This window comes from Notamacropus eugenii, chromosome 2, assembly GCF_028372415.1.
Source record: "Notamacropus eugenii isolate mMacEug1 chromosome 2, mMacEug1.pri_v2, whole genome shotgun sequence".
Taxonomy (NCBI): Eukaryota; Metazoa; Chordata; class Mammalia; order Diprotodontia; family Macropodidae; genus Notamacropus; species Notamacropus eugenii.
In genome coordinates this window covers 223,605,165-223,622,649 of record NC_092873.1, presented here as the reverse complement: position 1 = coordinate 223,622,649, position 17,485 = coordinate 223,605,165, and the positions used below count along the sequence as shown (strand labels likewise).

Below are 17,485 nucleotides of genomic sequence, written 5' to 3'. Positions count from 1 at the left end.
AAATCTATTTTTAAAAAGAATTTGAGTTTTTTAGTAAGGAAGTAGCATTTTTATGAAACATGGCAAGATCAAGGGTGTCACCATCCCTATCTGTAGCTGAGATGAAGTGGAGGCGTGGCATATACCTAGTTTTGTAACTTTACTGTAGGTAGCACTGAAAGAGTATTATTTCCTCTATTCTATGACTCATTTATTGGACTCATATTTATTATACTAGCCCCTAGCTCTGTCACCTTATCTCGTTTTGTCTATGGCACATTCTTCTGCCTTGGAGAATATCTTAAATTTGCTTTCAGAAATTTTTCTTTGAATTTTGTTTTTGTTCAAGATGTTACCATTCAGATTTAACAGTTATTTGATGGTGTGTTATGCTGGGTTTTATTTTGACTTCACTTTTTTCCCCTGCAAAGATTTTTTGTATTAACTTGAGTGGTCATATATTTTTTAGTAAAATCATACCAGTTATACAGGGTAAGTCAGGGAACTGATAACACATTGAAATGGTGCAGTGGTTAAACAACAAGACAAGTATAATGTGCCCAATTTGAGGCACAGTGTAAATCACAGTGAAATTTGGCTGCAAGGATACATTTAATTTTTCTACTTGGGAGATTGCTTTGGTATACTTTTTATACCTTAGAGACAAAGATTTCAGTCACAGTCTGCATTTTAAATAATTTGTTTTCATATAATTTTAGGTTAATTTTATAGCAGCATCAGAAAACTGAATGAATTTATTAACCAAAAAGCTCTTTGAATCCCATCATAAAGTAACTAGAGAGTGAAACAGCTCAAATTCAACAAGTTGAAATTGGGGTGACTTTTATTACATTATATTAAGACAGCAGCCATCCCCTAAATAGCAATTAAGGTTTTTCACACCTCCCCCCTCCCCACCAAAAAAATCCCAAGCCCCCCATACCTCCCTCTCAAAAAATTTCTAGAAATTTCTTAATGACCAGGTATCATTTTTTAAACAAAGTAAGCATATGTGCATTTAATAACAATTGCTAACATTTGTGTAGCTCTTTGAGGTTTGCAAAAATAACTAGATATATGACTATAAATAATAAATGTGAAGGGCAGCTAGGCCATGCCGTAGATAGAGCTCCAGGTATGTAATCAGAAAGATTTCTCTTCCAGAGTTCAAATCCAACCTCACCTAATAGCTGTGTGACCCTGGATGAGTCACTTAACTCGGTTTAACTCTGTAAAATGAGCTAAAGAAGAAAATGCCAAACTACTCCAGTATCTTTACCCAAAAAAACCCAGATGGGTTCATGAACAATTGATACAACTGAAATGATTCAACAGCAACAAAATAAATATAGACAATAAATACGAAAATAGTTAAGTACAAGTATGCTATCATTATATACTTTCTATATGTGTAGATCTGTGAAGAATCTGCATAGAAAGACAGTTAAATCCATGGAAGCCTATGAATTTAGAGAAAGTAGGTAAAAGAGCCCAGGACAGATCCTTTGAGGACACCTCTCAAGGGTGTGATATTGATGCTGAGCCAGCAAGGAAGATTAAGAGGGAGAGATTAACAAGTAGGTAGAGAACCACAGAAAGTAGTATCTTAAAAACAGGGAAGAGAGTATCCAGGAGAAAGCTTTTCTTTGAGACTTTATTACAAGGTAAATAATCAAAAAAACACTGGTACTTCAACATTTTCCTATTGTGTATATCCATCAGGCCATGGGATTACACATTTAGAATGAGAAGGGATCTTAAAGACCGTCAAGTCTACCTCCGCAACATTTTGTGGAGGAGGAAACCAAAGCAGAGTTAAGTGACACTTTATGTAGGTTCCATTTAGAAAAAGCAAGAACCATCAGTAATACATTCACCAAATAGCTTTTCTGCAAATTAGCTTCATTGAACACTTCCAAAATAAATGTAGTTAAGATAATTTTGAGAAAATAGTTCATAATTTTTTTTTATTTAAAAAATGTTTTTCCTGTAGTTTACACACATACATCATAGGGAAATAGTGAATGGGAGATTGTTTTAAATCAAGTTTCTTCATAATCTAGAATTTTAAATATTTGTATACTAACATGAGAAACTTTCCAAAATTTGATCTGAAAGTACCTCTTTTTTATGCTATTATGTAAATGCAGCAAAGACTTGTTTAATAATCACATTTCTCTTGTGACAAAACCACCGATTACATCCTCAAAAGTTTTTCCCTAAATCTACCAGTAATTTCTAACGTTAGAGTTTATAACAGTAAGATTTAGAACCTCCAGTTTGTCCCTTTTACTGGCTTCTAGGATAGAACATTTATGTCCTTCCTCTAGGCACACCATATTCAGCTTTCTTCCCCTTTCTTTTCTCTCAGCCCATCCTTTTGACATTTGTTACCTATACCTCAACTTAGCCTTCAGTTCTCAAATCCCATACTTAAGCATCCACAATAAAAATAAAGAAAACTGAGATGAGAAGAATAAGAGTAGATTGCATTTACATAGCACTTCAAGATTGCAAAATGCTTTACAAGTATTATCTTATTTGTTCCTCACAAAAACTGGCAGATATGTGCCGCTAATATCACCATTTTGTAGATGAGGAAGCTGAGGCAGAGTTTAAGTGACTTGCCTGTGATCACACAATTCATAAGTATCTGAGGCAGGATTTACACCGACTTTGGGGCCATTTACCACACCAGCTATCTCTACTGAACCAAGATATACTTTAATAACAAGTAAAATTCAAGATTGTACATGATTTAACCCATAATAAAAATGAATATGTACAAAACAATATGATTCTTCCCAAAACCCTATCCAACCTGTTCTCCTATTCATTTATGAGCAAAACTGACTGTACATCTACAGTGTCTCTTTAAGATGAATATACTTGTGGGCCAACTCTAGTTTGTCAATCCACCTACATATCATATAGGTTGGACGATAAGCAGTCTTCTTACCCTCAGTTTTCCCTATGTTGATATTTAGGCCAAACACTTTGGGGTAGTTATGGATCTTATTTAGGGAGGTTGTCTGGTATTCCAGAACTTGATGCAATCAGCAAAATGGTATCCACAGATAGGAACATCTGGAGCATCTCAACTTCTCTAGAACTGCCCACTTCCATTTGAACTCTGTGCTAGAAATCCACCATGACAGTGGCAAACACCTTTGGCAAACTCATGTCTCCTTGTTTTATTGCTTGCTTGATAGCAATCAAAGAGGTTGTCGAACCAAGTTATGTTTTGTGGGAATTCTAAGGAATCATATGTGATTTTTGTTATAATGTTGCTTAAGAGATACCTTATTGAAGGAAAGCCCTTAGGGTGACAGTTTTACTCTGTGGTATCAAATGCTCCTCCCAACACTTCCCCCAAGCCCCTATTTTTTAACCTATTTATTATTACAAATTTGACAAACGTTAACAAAAATGAAGTTTTTCCTACAAATTTTGGGGGGGGCATAATTCAGTTAGTAATAATTTGAATGCCAGGCACTGTGGTTAGTGCAGGGGAGACAAAGGAAGACAAAAGATAGCCCTACCTTCAAGGAGCTCTCAGTCTAATAGGAAGGACAACATAAAATTAACCATATCCAAATAAGCTATATTTAGGAATGGAGGTAATCAATAGAGGAAAGGCACTAGCATTAAGGGAGATCAGAAAAGACTTCTCATAGAAGATAGATTTTATCTGGGACTTGAAAGAAGTCAGGAGATGAGGACAGTGTTCCAGGCATAAGGAATAGCAAGTAAAAATCTCCAGAGACTGAAGTCTTGGTCAAGGTAGGCAAGGCACCAGATGTCACTAGATGGTAGAGTATGTAGTTAGCTCTGCTTTTGTTTACCCCTTTTTGAACTTTTATGTTTATTTTTGATTCTTTACATTTTTTTAAAGGATCATTATACGACTCTTTACTAACCCTAACCCTTTCTACTCTCCCCACCACCTCTCCTAAGGTAGAACCAACCCACACAGTGGACATGCCTCAAAATATATGTCTCGTTCTGAATCTTTTGTCTGCCTCCACTCTGCCATGAGGTAATATGAGCATACTTTATCAGCCTTCTGGAATAGCATTTAGTCACTTCATTGATGTAGTGCCTGGGGCTTTGTTTTCTTTAACAATGTTGTAGTCATGAGGTCAGTTCTATTTATATCTAGTGAATCAATTCAAACAATTCTTCTCTTTTTTCTCTGAATCCATCCCTTTCATCATTAAAAGAAATTCTGTACTTAAAACACCAAAAAAAAAAAAAAAAGCAGTTTCAATATAAACCCATTCATATGCTTTTCATGCCACGTTTTAAAAGTACATAATACATTCTACACATTCCTTTCCAGATGTCCCTGTTGGTGCTTTTTCCTGAACTTTCTGTTTTCTTCTGAGTGTTTTAGAATGTATTATTGGACCTCACTTTTTTTTTTTTGCATCTGTCCTTCTAGCCCCATCGTTTTCACCTGTTAAAAACTTATCCTCATTGATTTTGTTTACACAGAAACATTCAGTTCTATGTAATAAGAATTGTTGATTTATTTCCTGAGTTCCCCCCCAAACTTTGTTTAGTCAGTAACTCTTTATCCGTAATTGTGAAAGTTATCACCTTAACTGTTCCTCTAAATTTTTTATGGTGTGACTTTATTCCCAGGACCTGTATGTTTTTGGAGCTTTTATTGTGGCATTGGTGTGAAATGTTAGTTTAAACCTAATTTCTGCAACTCTGCTGTATAGTATTCCCATTAGATTTTATTGAATCACTTTTCCAGTTTCAGTCCCTGGATTTATCAAACATTCCACTATATTTTATTGCTTTTGCATCTTGTACACCTAACGTATTCCACCAACCAACTTTTCTACTTTTAAAGAGCACCGAATGGTCTCTATGATTACTGCTTTGTGTTATATAGTTTGAGATCCGGTTTTGTTAGGCCTTCTTCATTCCTCTTAACTTGGTTGGTCAGTAGTTAAAGCACTGGGCCTAAAGTCAGGAAGACCTGAGTTCAAATGTGACCTTACTTACCAGCTGTGTGACTCTGGGCAAGTTACTAGAACTCTGTTTGCCTCAGTTTCCTCATCTGCAAAATGAGAATAAAAATAGGACTTACCTCCCAGAGTTTTTGGAAGGACCAAATGAGATATTTGTGAACCACTTAACACAGTGCCTGGCACTTAGTAGGCTACATATATATTATTATTATTATTATTATTATTATTATTATTTTTCATTAATTCCATTTGATAACAAAATTCTAATTCTGCAAAGTAACCTTTTGGACCTTTGGTATGACACTAAATCTGCGAACTAATTCTATGTTAATTATAATTTTACTTCATTATTGTAACAGGGACTAACTTCTAAGTATTTAAATGCTTTGTCATACATGCATATAAAGAATTGATATTTCATTATGTCTTTAAACATAATGTAATTTTCTTGTGTATCACTTTTAACCACTTTGTCTGACAATAGTTAATGCCCATCTGTTTTTTGGATTTACTTGAAACATAGTGAATTCTGGTATAGCCACTTGTTTTAATCTTGTGTGATTGTTTGAAATGTATTCTTATAAACAATATATTATTGAAATTCTGCTTTCTAATACATTCTCCTGAACTCCTCATTTTATGGTTCACTCAGTCACGTTCATTGTTATGATTGTTAATTATTGTTCCTTTCATTATAACCTCTTACATTTTTTCCTCCTTCTCCCTTCTTTACAAAGAAGGGGGTGGAGAAAGAAAGTATCTGATTATTACCAGAAGTTCGGTGACCAAAGTGGTTTGTTCCTACTTCTTTCCTCATCAAGTCCAGACCGCAATTTGTTTTACACTTTTTTTCTCTCAATCACACCTTATTAGCCCTTGCATAATTGAAGTTTATTTTGCTCCTTTCTTTTCCCTGATTTTCCCCTTTCTTGTCACCATCTATATTCCTGTTGAATTCAATTTATTTCTACACAAACTGTACTTTTGTTCACAATTCTTTTTATAAGTTTTATTGATATTTTCCCTTTACATTTGTGCATATTTACAAATTACCACCATTTCATGAGGTAGCACTTGTAACAAAGTTAAACATTTAAGTAAAACTAAAAATACAATGACCTCGTCTGAAAATTCATGCAACATTTCACATGTTTAACACCCTCTCTTTTAAAAATGAACAGAAATCTATTTTGTCTCCATCCCAAACCTTATCCATTAAAAAATAAAGAACATTTGTTACAAGTACACATACTCAAGCAAAATATTCCTCTAATGACTGTACACAAAAACATATTTTTCATCACACCTTGAATCTTATCATCTTTCTGTAATGAAAGCATATTTCATCATTGGTTCCTGAAGTCACGAACGGTCGTTGTGTTGATGATAGTTCTGAAAGATTTCAAAATTGTTTTCTCTTACTGTATTGTTGTTATTGTATAAATTGTTCTCTTTCTGCTTATTTCTTTTTTCATTGGTTTATGAAATCACCTATTTCCTCACTTCTTACAATATAATACTACTCCATCACATTCATATACCACAACTTATTCAGCCATTTTTCAGTTAAGCATTCCTCTTAGTTTCTCTCCTTTTTTTTTGCCACTATGAAAAGAGCTATTAAAAATATTTTTGTACACAAAGGACTTTTTCTTCTCTTTAATATCTTTTGAGTATAGGCCTACCAGTGATATAACTGGATCAAAAGTTATTATTTAGTAACTTTTTGTGTATAATTCCAAAATACGTTTCAGAATGCTTGTATCCATTCACAGGTCTGCCAGCAGTGAATCATTGTGCCTTTTCCTCCCTAGCCCCTGGGGTAGCTAGGTGTTGCAGTGGATAGAACACCAGTGCAGGAGTCAGGAGGACCTGAGTTCAAATCTCACCTCAGACACTTGACACTCACCAGCTGTGTGACCTTGGGCAAATCACTTAACCCTAATTGCCTCATCCTGGGACATCTCCATTCATCCTGATGAATATCTGGTCACTGGATTCAGATGGCTCTGGAGAAGTGAGTCTGGTGACCTGCACAGCCCTCACTCACTCAAAACAAAGTCAAGTGCAAGTCATGTTATCAATTCTTTGATGGCATGGTCTTCTTCGGCAATGAAGGATAAACATACCCTAGCCCCTTCAACAATTATCATTTCCTTTATTGTCATCCAATCTGAAGAGAGTGAGGTAGAATCTCAGAGTTGCTTTAATTTATGTTTCTCTAATTAGCAGTGCTTTCGAGCATTTTTTTTTCACATATCTCTAGATAGCCGGAGTATCTTCTCTTAATAACTACCTGCACATATCCTTAGTTGTAGTTCAGTCGTGTCTATCTCTTCATGACCCTGTGGATCATAGCAGGCCAGTGCTGCCCCTGGGTTCTTGACAAAGATACTGGAATGGTTTGTTATTTTCTTCTCCAGTGAATTAAGGTAAATAGAGGTTAAGTGACTTGCCCAGAGTCACATTGCTAGTAAGTGTCTGAGGCCAGATTTGAATTAAGGTCTTCCTAATTCCAAGCCCAGCTCTCTATCCATTGAGCCACCTGGCTGCCCCCTTCCTTAGACCATTTATTAATTAGGAAGTGTCTCTTTTCCTTATGTAAATTTGAATCCATTCCCTAAATATCTTGAAATTGAGATCATTATCAGAGAAATTTAACTGCAAAGATTTTATTTTTCCCCAGTTAACATTAATTATCCTTGGTTCAGTTTGAATAGGATTAAGATCTATGAGATACCTGCTTTCCCCTATTTTATCCATGTTTAGATAGTAATCTCCTTCCATATTTACACAGTTTTCTTCCACACCTCATAAACACTTAATTATTACTTATCTCTTTCTATTTGTTCACATGCATTTATGTATCTTTCTGGGTTTCTCTTCCCACCTGTGTTTGCATATGAAAGTTTTTCTTACCTCTGGTCTTTTTGTCAGGAATGCTCGGAAGTCCTGTAAGTTTATTTTTTTCTTCTGTAGGATTAATACTTAGTTTTGCAGAGTAAGTTAGTTGAGGTTGTAAACTTTTATATTTTGCTTTTTAGAAGATTGTATTCAAGATCTCCTTTATAATGGTTGCTGCTAAGTTTTACATGAACTTGAGCGTGGTTCTTTGGTACTTGAACTTTTTCTTTCCTACTGTTTGCAGTATTGTTTATTTTACTTAGGAGCTCTGAATTTGGGCTGTGGTGTTCCTGGGTATTTACAGTTTTTGCTTATTTTCTTCCCCATTTTTACTTATCCCTGAAGTTCTAATAGATCAGGGAAGTTCTATTTTATGTTTTCTTGAAATATAGTATGTACATTGTTTGCTTAGTTGTGGTTTTTAGGGAGTTTAATGATTCTTAAATTTTCTTTTCTTGACTTATTTTTCAAATCAGTATTTTTGATAATAGATACCTCACATTTTGTTGCTCAGATGTTTATTGTCTCATAGAATCATTTAGTTGTATCCATTCTATTTTTCAGAGAATCTACTAGTTTGGTAAGCTTTTCCATCATTTGTTCTAAGGTATTTTATACTCCTATCACATTTTTTTCTTCCTAAACTCTCATTTCCTTTCCAGTTTCACTATTTTATCTTGTGCTTCATTTCTCTGCTATTGTAGCCCTTGAAGCCAAGCCATTCCCCCTCCCAAAGTTTTGCTTGTAATTGTTATGGAGTTATACTTTTCTGGATTTACTGCTTGGTCTTCCCTTAAAAACCATAGTGGGGTGTTGGGGTTTTTTTATTGTGTTTGATACCTTCTGTTTATTCATAATTTTATCCTCAGTTCTTGGATTGGGATCTTAAGTTCAGAGTAATCTCTTACACCTTGCCCTGGTTGGATTGGCTTTATTAAAATCTTGCCCTTCCATGGTCAGAATGCTGCCACAGATCTGGATGGGATGCCTAGTATGAGTCTCTACATTCTACTTGAATCCCTGGCTCCTGTCTTTTTTTGTTGTTGTTCCACTATGTGTTCAGATCTCAGCTGATCTCTTTATTTTTCCTTGTCTTTGCACATTCCTCATTCAGGAGTCCCAGTAGGAGGTTGGAGATCACTATTATCAAACATCCTGCACAGTTTTGTCCTCTCCACTCAACAGGGCCCAAATTGACCTGTTTCCTACTGTGGTTCACAATGCTTGCTCATAAGACTACATTGCCATGTACCTGCCACCTTTTGTTGTTGTTAAATCTGGGTCTCCCTATTCTCTCTAGGCTTTAAGTGAAGAAGGCACTTTCAGACCCAGTCAAACTGCAAATTGGCACAGAAGATTTCATCTCCATTTTTCCAGCCTGGAATGATTTTCCCCTTCTGAGGGAGCCTGATGGTTTCCTTTTTCCAGGGACTCGCTATGTTGATGCCGTGGCATTATACTTAGCATGGACACCTAATTGGTTTTAGCCCTTCTGCAACTTAAGACTTCTGAGCTCAAGTAATCCACCAGACTTGCCCTTCCTAGTATCAATGAATCAATAAATAAATAAACATTATTAAGAGCCTACCAAATGCCAGGCATTGTGCTAAGCCCTAGGGATACAAAAAGAGGCAAAAGACAGTTCCTGGTCCCCAAGGAGCTTACAATGTAATGAATTATTATTAATAACATTATTATTATTAATAAATCTCCTGATAGCAGAGATTGTGTGTTTCACCATACCTATTCCAGTCACTTTTCTCCTGTGCTTACGAGAGCTGATTCTGTGCCCCATTTCTATCCTGAAGGGCGCAAGTTGGAATCTATCTTCGGGCACCTGATTATTAGTAGTACTTGCTTGAAATGACCCTATTCAGATAAATATTTGTTGGACTCCAAGCTAACTTATCTTCTCCCCTTCCCTAACTCCAATTCCCTTCTACCCACTAATATTCTGCCCATTTGATGGAGTTATTCTGCTTTTCTTGGCATGATCCTTTTCCCTACACTAGCAACTTCTGAGCCTTCTGAAGTAATCCTGACTTTCTTGATTTGACACCTATACCATCTTCTGTCTTCTAGCAGTCTTTATGTGTAGTTCTGGACTATATGGAGGAGATTATTTCCTCATCTTTTTTGGATTTCCCTATTAGTTTTTGGGGGGTAGATAGGTGATTCAGTAGATAGAATGCCAGACCTAGAGTCAAGAAGACTTATCTTCCTGAGTTCAGATCTGGCCTCAGACACTTATTAGCTGTGTGCAGCTACTTGGGCAAGCTACTTAACCCTGTTTGCCTCAGTTCCTGATGTATACAATGAGCTGGAAAAGGAAATGGCAAACCACTCCAATATCTTCTCAGAGAAAACCCAAAATGGGGCCATGAAGAGTCAGGCACAAACTGAGCCACCACTTTAGTTTTTTGGGGATGATTTTTAGTTATTTGATGAGGTTTGAGGGAGAGAGGAGGGGCGCTAGGCTGCTCTACATACAACACAGGTCTCCAGCTTAACTGAGTGAAAACCAAATGCTTTTGTTGTACTCAATAAACAAGTACAATGGAACCTCATTCCTGTACAGCTTTCACTCAATCATATGACTTTAAATATGTCATCTGTAGAATGTCACTTTCAAAACCTGCCTATTTGCATACCTTTATTAAAGATGCCCTCAACATGAGTTAATTATTCTCATAGAGATTTTTTGGAAATGGAGAAGTAGGAGTTTGGTTTGGCATTTGATATTTTCTCAGCTACCTTGTTTGGTAGTGAAGAAGTGAGTGGTTTTTTATTTCCTCAAGCCTTTCTGGTCCCTTTCATCTTTTAAGGATCTTAATAATTGACCTTTCAATGCCTTCACAATTGCCTTAGCCAATATAGATAACCCTCTAGGTATTCTTGATTACTTCAACTAATTTTCCAACTTTTGGGGGGGACAGAGGAACCATTTCATTGTAATAAAATATAATATGTAAGATACTTAGTAGAAATTAGAAATTGATAGCTAAGCTAGAGTATGGGTGAATAATGATAGGGGATATAGTGTGGCAAGGACTGGAAGGAGTCCCTGTGCTCAAACAGTTTATATTTCCCTTAATGGAGTGGGGAGTGCAACATTTAAACATAGAAGTGATGTAATTCAGGGATGGAAAGAACACTAGTAAGTCGTGGAATCAGGAAAGATTACCTGTAATTGTAATAATATTATTGTTCACTTTTATATGCACTTGTCATAGAAATCTATGATTCTGAGATTTTCACATCTTAGAGAAGCACTATTGGTCTTACTTCAGAAAGGTTAAGTGACTTGCCTAGGGTTGCACAGCTAGTGAGTATCAAAGGTTGGATTTGAACCCAGGTCTTCCTGAATCCAAGTCCAATATCTTATTCACTAAATCACCAAGAGTTAGAACCTTATTTGAGATTTGAAGGAAGCTAAATTTTCCAAGGGGTAGATGTGAGGGATTGTATTATAGGTATATTAGGCAAACTGTACAAAATTACAAAAATAGAAAATGTAATGTTGAGTTCCGGGGAAAAAACATGCAGGTCAGTTTTAATGAGCCAATAAAGTATAAAGAGAAACTGTAAAATAAGTTGGCAAATGTGTACTAGATTGTGATTGACTTGAATCAGAATTGTTAGCTACTTGTAACATACTTTTCTGATCATTGAAATGTGTCCCCTCCCTTAAATTTTTTTTGCACATAAACCACAGCAGCCACTTTTTTCCTCACACCCTGAATGTTGTTACTCATCATAAAACCTTTGTGGTTAATAGTTGAAGCTTAATGTGTCTTTTCTGAGAAAGTTGTTCTCTTTTCCATTTCATTGTTTTAATTTTTTAAAATATCTCATTTGATTTCTGTAGTGTATTTATCATTTATGTACTTATAGTCAGTAACTCAAAATGTGCTTTTGAATGAGATTTACATCTAGCCAACCATAGCACCTTCCTCCTCATTCAGTCTCCCCCATTTCACTGCCATCTTCACGATGCTGAACTGAGAAGTTGCAGCTACACCCTCCCATCTCCTGCCGTAGAGTAACGCCTTGGTCAGACGCACTACAGCTAGCCGACTCCAGCTATCTAACCATGTTTCTCCTTCCTGACATGCTCTCTCCCTTTCACCTCTTGCAATAGGAATAGTGGACCAGTGCTTACCAGTTGATTCTGTAAAGAACATGTCAATCAATTACCCTATTGACTCCACTTGCTATCCTCCCTGGCCAAGATTCCTCCATATATGTTGTCTTCCCTTATTAAAATTAAGCTTCTTGAGATCAAGATGGTCTGTCTTTTAATCTCCAGCACTTAGCAGAGTGCTTGTCACATAGTAATCATTTAATTTTTTTTCATTTATTCATTAATCTTCTTTTACTCATCCTAAGATCTGCATAGACATAAATTGAACCCAGAAAAAGAAATGGTTCCTATCTCTGCCTCAGCTTGTGTGGATACATACAAATTATGAACAAAATCACAAAAATTTGAGCAAGAAAGAAAATAGATGAAATGGAATCAGTAGGTCCTATTAGAATACAATAGGCAAAAGAGCTGCATGGGACAGAACTAAAACTAGTAAGATTATTTGCTTCCTAATTTGCCTGTAAGGATCTTCTTCAAGAACCAAAGATCATAGTATCATAGTAAGTAACTTATATAAGGTCACAATAACTGCGTAGTGGTAGCATGACTAGAACTAGAAGCCAAGACTCAGCATTCCCAGTCCATTTTTTCCACCACCCCAACATGGAGGGCACCAGCAATTAATAAGGGGCCTCATGAAGTTTAGGTGGTGGAAAGACTTACATGAATTGATGCTGAGTGAAATGAGAAAAACCAGAACATTGTACATAGTACTAGTAACACTGGGCAAGGATCGTCTATGATAGACTTAGCTCTTCTCAGCAATACAGTGATCCAAGACATTTCTAAAAGACATTTGATAGAAAATACTATTCACGTCCAGAGAAACAATTGTGGAATCTGAATGCAGATGAAAGCATAGTATTTTCACTTTTATTTGTTTGTTTTGTGGCTTTCCCTTTTGTTCTCTTTCTTCTTTCAGAGCCTGGCTAATGTGTAAATCTTATTTCCATGATTGGTTTAGATCTTGCAGAATTTGTTGGTTGACTAAGTGGAGAGACAAAGAGCCTAAGAAAACTGCTCACCTGTACTAATGAGCTCTAGTCCCATACAAATTAATATGTATGACAACATTAAAATACAAAATCGAATCATAAAATGGAAAAAACCTTAGGAATCATTTAGAACAACCCCATAATTTTACAGATGGAAGAACGTCAATCCTTCTCCTGAATAATGATTCTTCAAATATTTGAAGGGATGTTTATCCTGGAATTTCTGGAACTGATTCTCTTATGTTACGGTTTTGAGTTCCCTTATCATCCTGATAAATCTAAGAAATCATTCTGGTCACTTTTATATAGATGGGTATATACCATTTTATCATAATTCTAAATTATTATTTAATTTAGATATTAGATCATTAGATAATTAGAATAATTGTCATTATTCTAAAATGTAGTGCCCTAGAGCTGATTATATCATTCGAGATGTGATCTAGTCAGAGCAGATAACAGTGGTACTATCAGCCCCATTAGTCTTAGACCCTAAAATTTTATTAATTACTTTCATTTATGGCCACCTTGGCCAAATGTTGAGTCCTTTTTGAGCTTAATAGTTCAATTCATTTTCATATGAACTACCCTCCAGCCATATACTGAAGATTGTAAATATTCAGTAACAAAATAATTTAGGGATAGTATTTGGTGAATTCTCAGGGTCTCTGTTTCCTCATCTGTAAAAGGAGAGCCACATGACCTCTAGCATTCTTTCCAGCTCTAAATATGTGATCTGATGATTCTGTTGGTTTCATGAATGTATTGCTTCATATACAAAAAATATTGATATGTGGCTTTAGAATTTAATTAGTTCAGATTGTCACCAGGCTCTTAATTATAAATCATCATGTGGAATTAAGAATTATTCTTCCATGATGACCTTAGATTTAACATAAAAGAAAATTATTTTATGCTGATTATTTTAGCATAAAATATAAATGTTTCTAAAGTTATTACTATCTACTGTGTTTATTTTGCTAATTACTGTTGATGTTAGTTTCTTAATGTTTTCATTTAAAATAACTGAATCTCTTACAGTTTCTACACCAACTAATGTTGAAATAAAATCTTATAATTTGAATCCTGAAGTATTTTGGGAATACCAGAGAACATCTCAGAGTCCTACTTTCACAGTGGAGTTAAAGGACTATAAGTAAGTGTTAACTGTTTTATTTGGTTTGTTTTTATATTTTTGTTTTTTATTTAATTCCTTGGTCTCCAATATAAAGATCCTTACCTGGCCACGTGGTGACAAAGAAAATGTCAAATTGATGTTATCTATGTGGTATTGTATTTTTATTTATTTTGTTAAACATTTCCCATTTACATTTGAATTTGGCTCTAGAGTTTTGCCTGGGCCAGGAATTTGACATCTCTGTTCTAGGCAACTCTAGGATCCTAGACTCTAAATTGCAGAGCAGATACCAGTCTGCATTACTAGAAGTAGTCCCTTAGCAGAAGCTCCTATAACACTCCATTCCCAGTGTTCTTCCCAGAGTTATCTAGGGGATCTACAACCTTTCCTCTTAATGTAACCCCCTAAAGTTTGCAGCCTCTCAATGAATGCGCAGTCCCAGGCTCTCCTCTGACCCTTTGCTGCCTTTTCCCATTCCTCAGAAACCCTCCTCAAGAACCCATTCACCATTTATAACATTGCTTCTATGACACTGCCTTGTTTCACCTAAAGTTTTTTTTTCATGGAACTAATTAATGATGTTGGAGAACATGTTGCTGTATTACATATGGGTACTAGAAGTGCTTGTAGTTAAGTCTCTGGTTAGATACTCTTTTAAGACTTTCATTAAGTTCAATGAAATTAAGCTTTTAGTGCATTTAAGCGCTTTCCTTTTTGAGGTTGTCTCTTTTAATGTTATTATTTGGGTATGTTTATATGCTGACTGTCACAAGTTGCCTTCTTTTCCTTTTCAGAGAAGGGAAATGGAAAGAAGTCTGTACTAATATATCCCATCACTCTTGTAACATATTTGACCATGTTAAACCATTGACTTATTACTGGGCCAGAGTTAAAGCTACCATTGGACGAAAAGAATCTTCCTTTGTGGAATCTAAATTATTTTTAATATATCAGGATGGTAAGTAATGTGTGGAAATATAAAACTTCTTGACATTTGAGGTTTTTAAATGTCTTTTTATGTTTATGAATGAATAAAAAAGCATTTATTAAACACTTGACCATGTGTCAGGCAGTGGGCTAAGGGGTGAAGATTCAAATGTAAAAAGAAAGATGTCCTCTACTCTGAAAGAGCTTAATTCTCAAGGTCAACACAATGAGGAATCGTGGTCAGGGAGGGTGTTTTGAAAAGGTAATAGAGATTTCTGATTGCTGTTCAGAACTAAGGTTGGAAAGCAGGAAGAATAGGATGCACACAAGATGGTATCAAACAGTAGTCACACGAGAACCGACATCATTGTTGTTCTGGGTCACAGTAGTTACTGAGAACTCTCACCAGTCAGGAGTGCACGTCCCCCTGGTGGAAGCATGGCATGAAGATTTCTAGAGAGAAGTAGGCATTTCCATTTACCAGCAAGTTTAAAAACATTTCAAAGAATAGTCAAACATTTGGGTGACTTAAAATAAAGGATCTTGGGCTTATCGGTCTATGGTTTCTAGTTATAGATAAATTTATTCTTCAGTGTCCCATTATTGTACATTCCATTCCTTGCCTTTTTTGGTCTTTTACTTCAAGCAGGATCTACTATTACAAATTAATGAGAATCAGTCTTACTTTTAGCACCTCTCTCAATAATTCCTAAATCAGAAAGTTATTGTATCTAAATTGAAATTTCTTATGTTTCAGTTGATACTTAGTTTCCTTCTTTCTTCCCTAAATGTCCAGGCCCTCTTTCCCTCCCCCTCAAAATAAAAACAGCTTCTAAAGCTCTGAGGGAAAACAGTTTCACCAGGTTAGTATAGATAACTTCTTAGAAGAATCTTCTCTATATTGAGGGGAACTGGGATGATGGAGGGCAGAGAACTGAAGAGGATGACTTCTCTGTATGCTGATTGACAGCCAAACAAGTTACATTATAGTTAGTTTAATATGTTAATAAATAATTCACTTTCCATAGCATATTAAGTTGTTTGAAGTTCTTTGCTCAAAATAGCCCAGTGATATTGTTAGCTTCATTTCATAGATTGGGAAACATGAAGATCACAGGGTGGCACATCTAGTAAATTTTACTGCCAGGATTGGAGCATAGTTCTCCTCTGACTCCTAAATCCATCTTTCCACCATTATCCCAGGTTTTAGAAGGGTGATTCATATTCCTCTCATCTTTGATGGCAGCAGAGTCCAAATTAGTTTTAGTTATTTGTAGTCTCAACATTATTGTACCAAAAGTAAGTTTCCACCCAAGCCCTTTACTGAATTGAACTATTTCTTGACTAGGTAAGAAAACATAGTCTAAAATGGGCCTTTTATACCCTTCTCCCAATCCTGCCCTCATCTACCCCCAAAGAGTATGGAAAAAAAACTAAAAAAAAAACAACAACAAAGTTCCAAAGTTTTCCCTTTTAAAGTATCTTCAGTTTGGGTGTTCACCCTCCTTGCCCTAACATTAACTATACATATGTGAACACATACGTACAGTCAGGCAGTTACCTATGTATGTATTCCTTTAAAAAAGTCAGTGGGTTGGTTTATGGTTGAGAGAGTACGTACATTAATCAGTGGGGATGGATGGATGGATGGATGGATGGATGGATGGATGGATGGATGGATGGATGAAAAAATTAAGTATTTACTATGTACATAGGAGTTTCAGCTGCTAGTCAAATGATAAGAAATACCATTTCCTTTTTTTGTCACTTTCAGGTTTTTTTATATGTTTTTTTATTTACATTAAGTGCATTTATAAATTACACCCATTGGATGAGAGGACTGTTTTAGCAAAATAAAATCAATTAAATAAAACTAATAAAACTGTAACCTTATCTGAAAATTAATGCAACATTTCACATCTGCATTAGTTCCATCTCCCTATTTTTTTTTTAGACCAGCAAAACTATTTTCCCACTCCCCATCTCACTGGGGAAAAAAGAAAGAAAAAAAATTCTTATAACAAATATAGTCAGTCCTCAACATTCGCATGTTTAACTTTTGAGATTTCACATGATTTTATTAGTAATCTCATTTTCGCTTTTGCATTGGCAGTCAACTACCTTCATGGCTATGTGCAGTAGAGAAAAACAAATGAAAGGCGAGATGCCCACACATTTGTGGAGCTAGGTATTTCACTGGTCTTGTTCATCCTGCTGTTGTAAAGACTGTTCCCTGTTTTCTAGGACCATTGCCCCCCATAAAAGTTAGAAATTGATTATATGTGTATTTAGACAAAATAGATTCTCCTAATATCTGTACACAAAAATATGTGTCTCATTCTGCACCCTAAATCTTAATCCATTTCTGTAATGGAGAGCATGTGTTATCATTGGTTCCCTAGAATCTGAT

At 35.6% G+C, this 17,485-nt stretch overlaps 1 protein-coding gene across 1 annotated transcript in view; it reads left to right on the top strand.

The window, feature by feature from the left end:
• Positions 1-17,485, top strand: part of IFNGR1 (interferon gamma receptor 1) — a 33,633-nt gene that overhangs the window by 3,317 nt on the left and 12,831 nt on the right. Inside the window, exons 2-3 of the mRNA XM_072643424.1 lie at positions 14,052-14,166; positions 14,943-15,106. Coding sequence (XP_072499525.1) covers positions 14,052-14,166; positions 14,943-15,106 — 279 coding nt within the window. The remainder of the gene's footprint in view (positions 1-14,051; positions 14,167-14,942; positions 15,107-17,485) is intronic.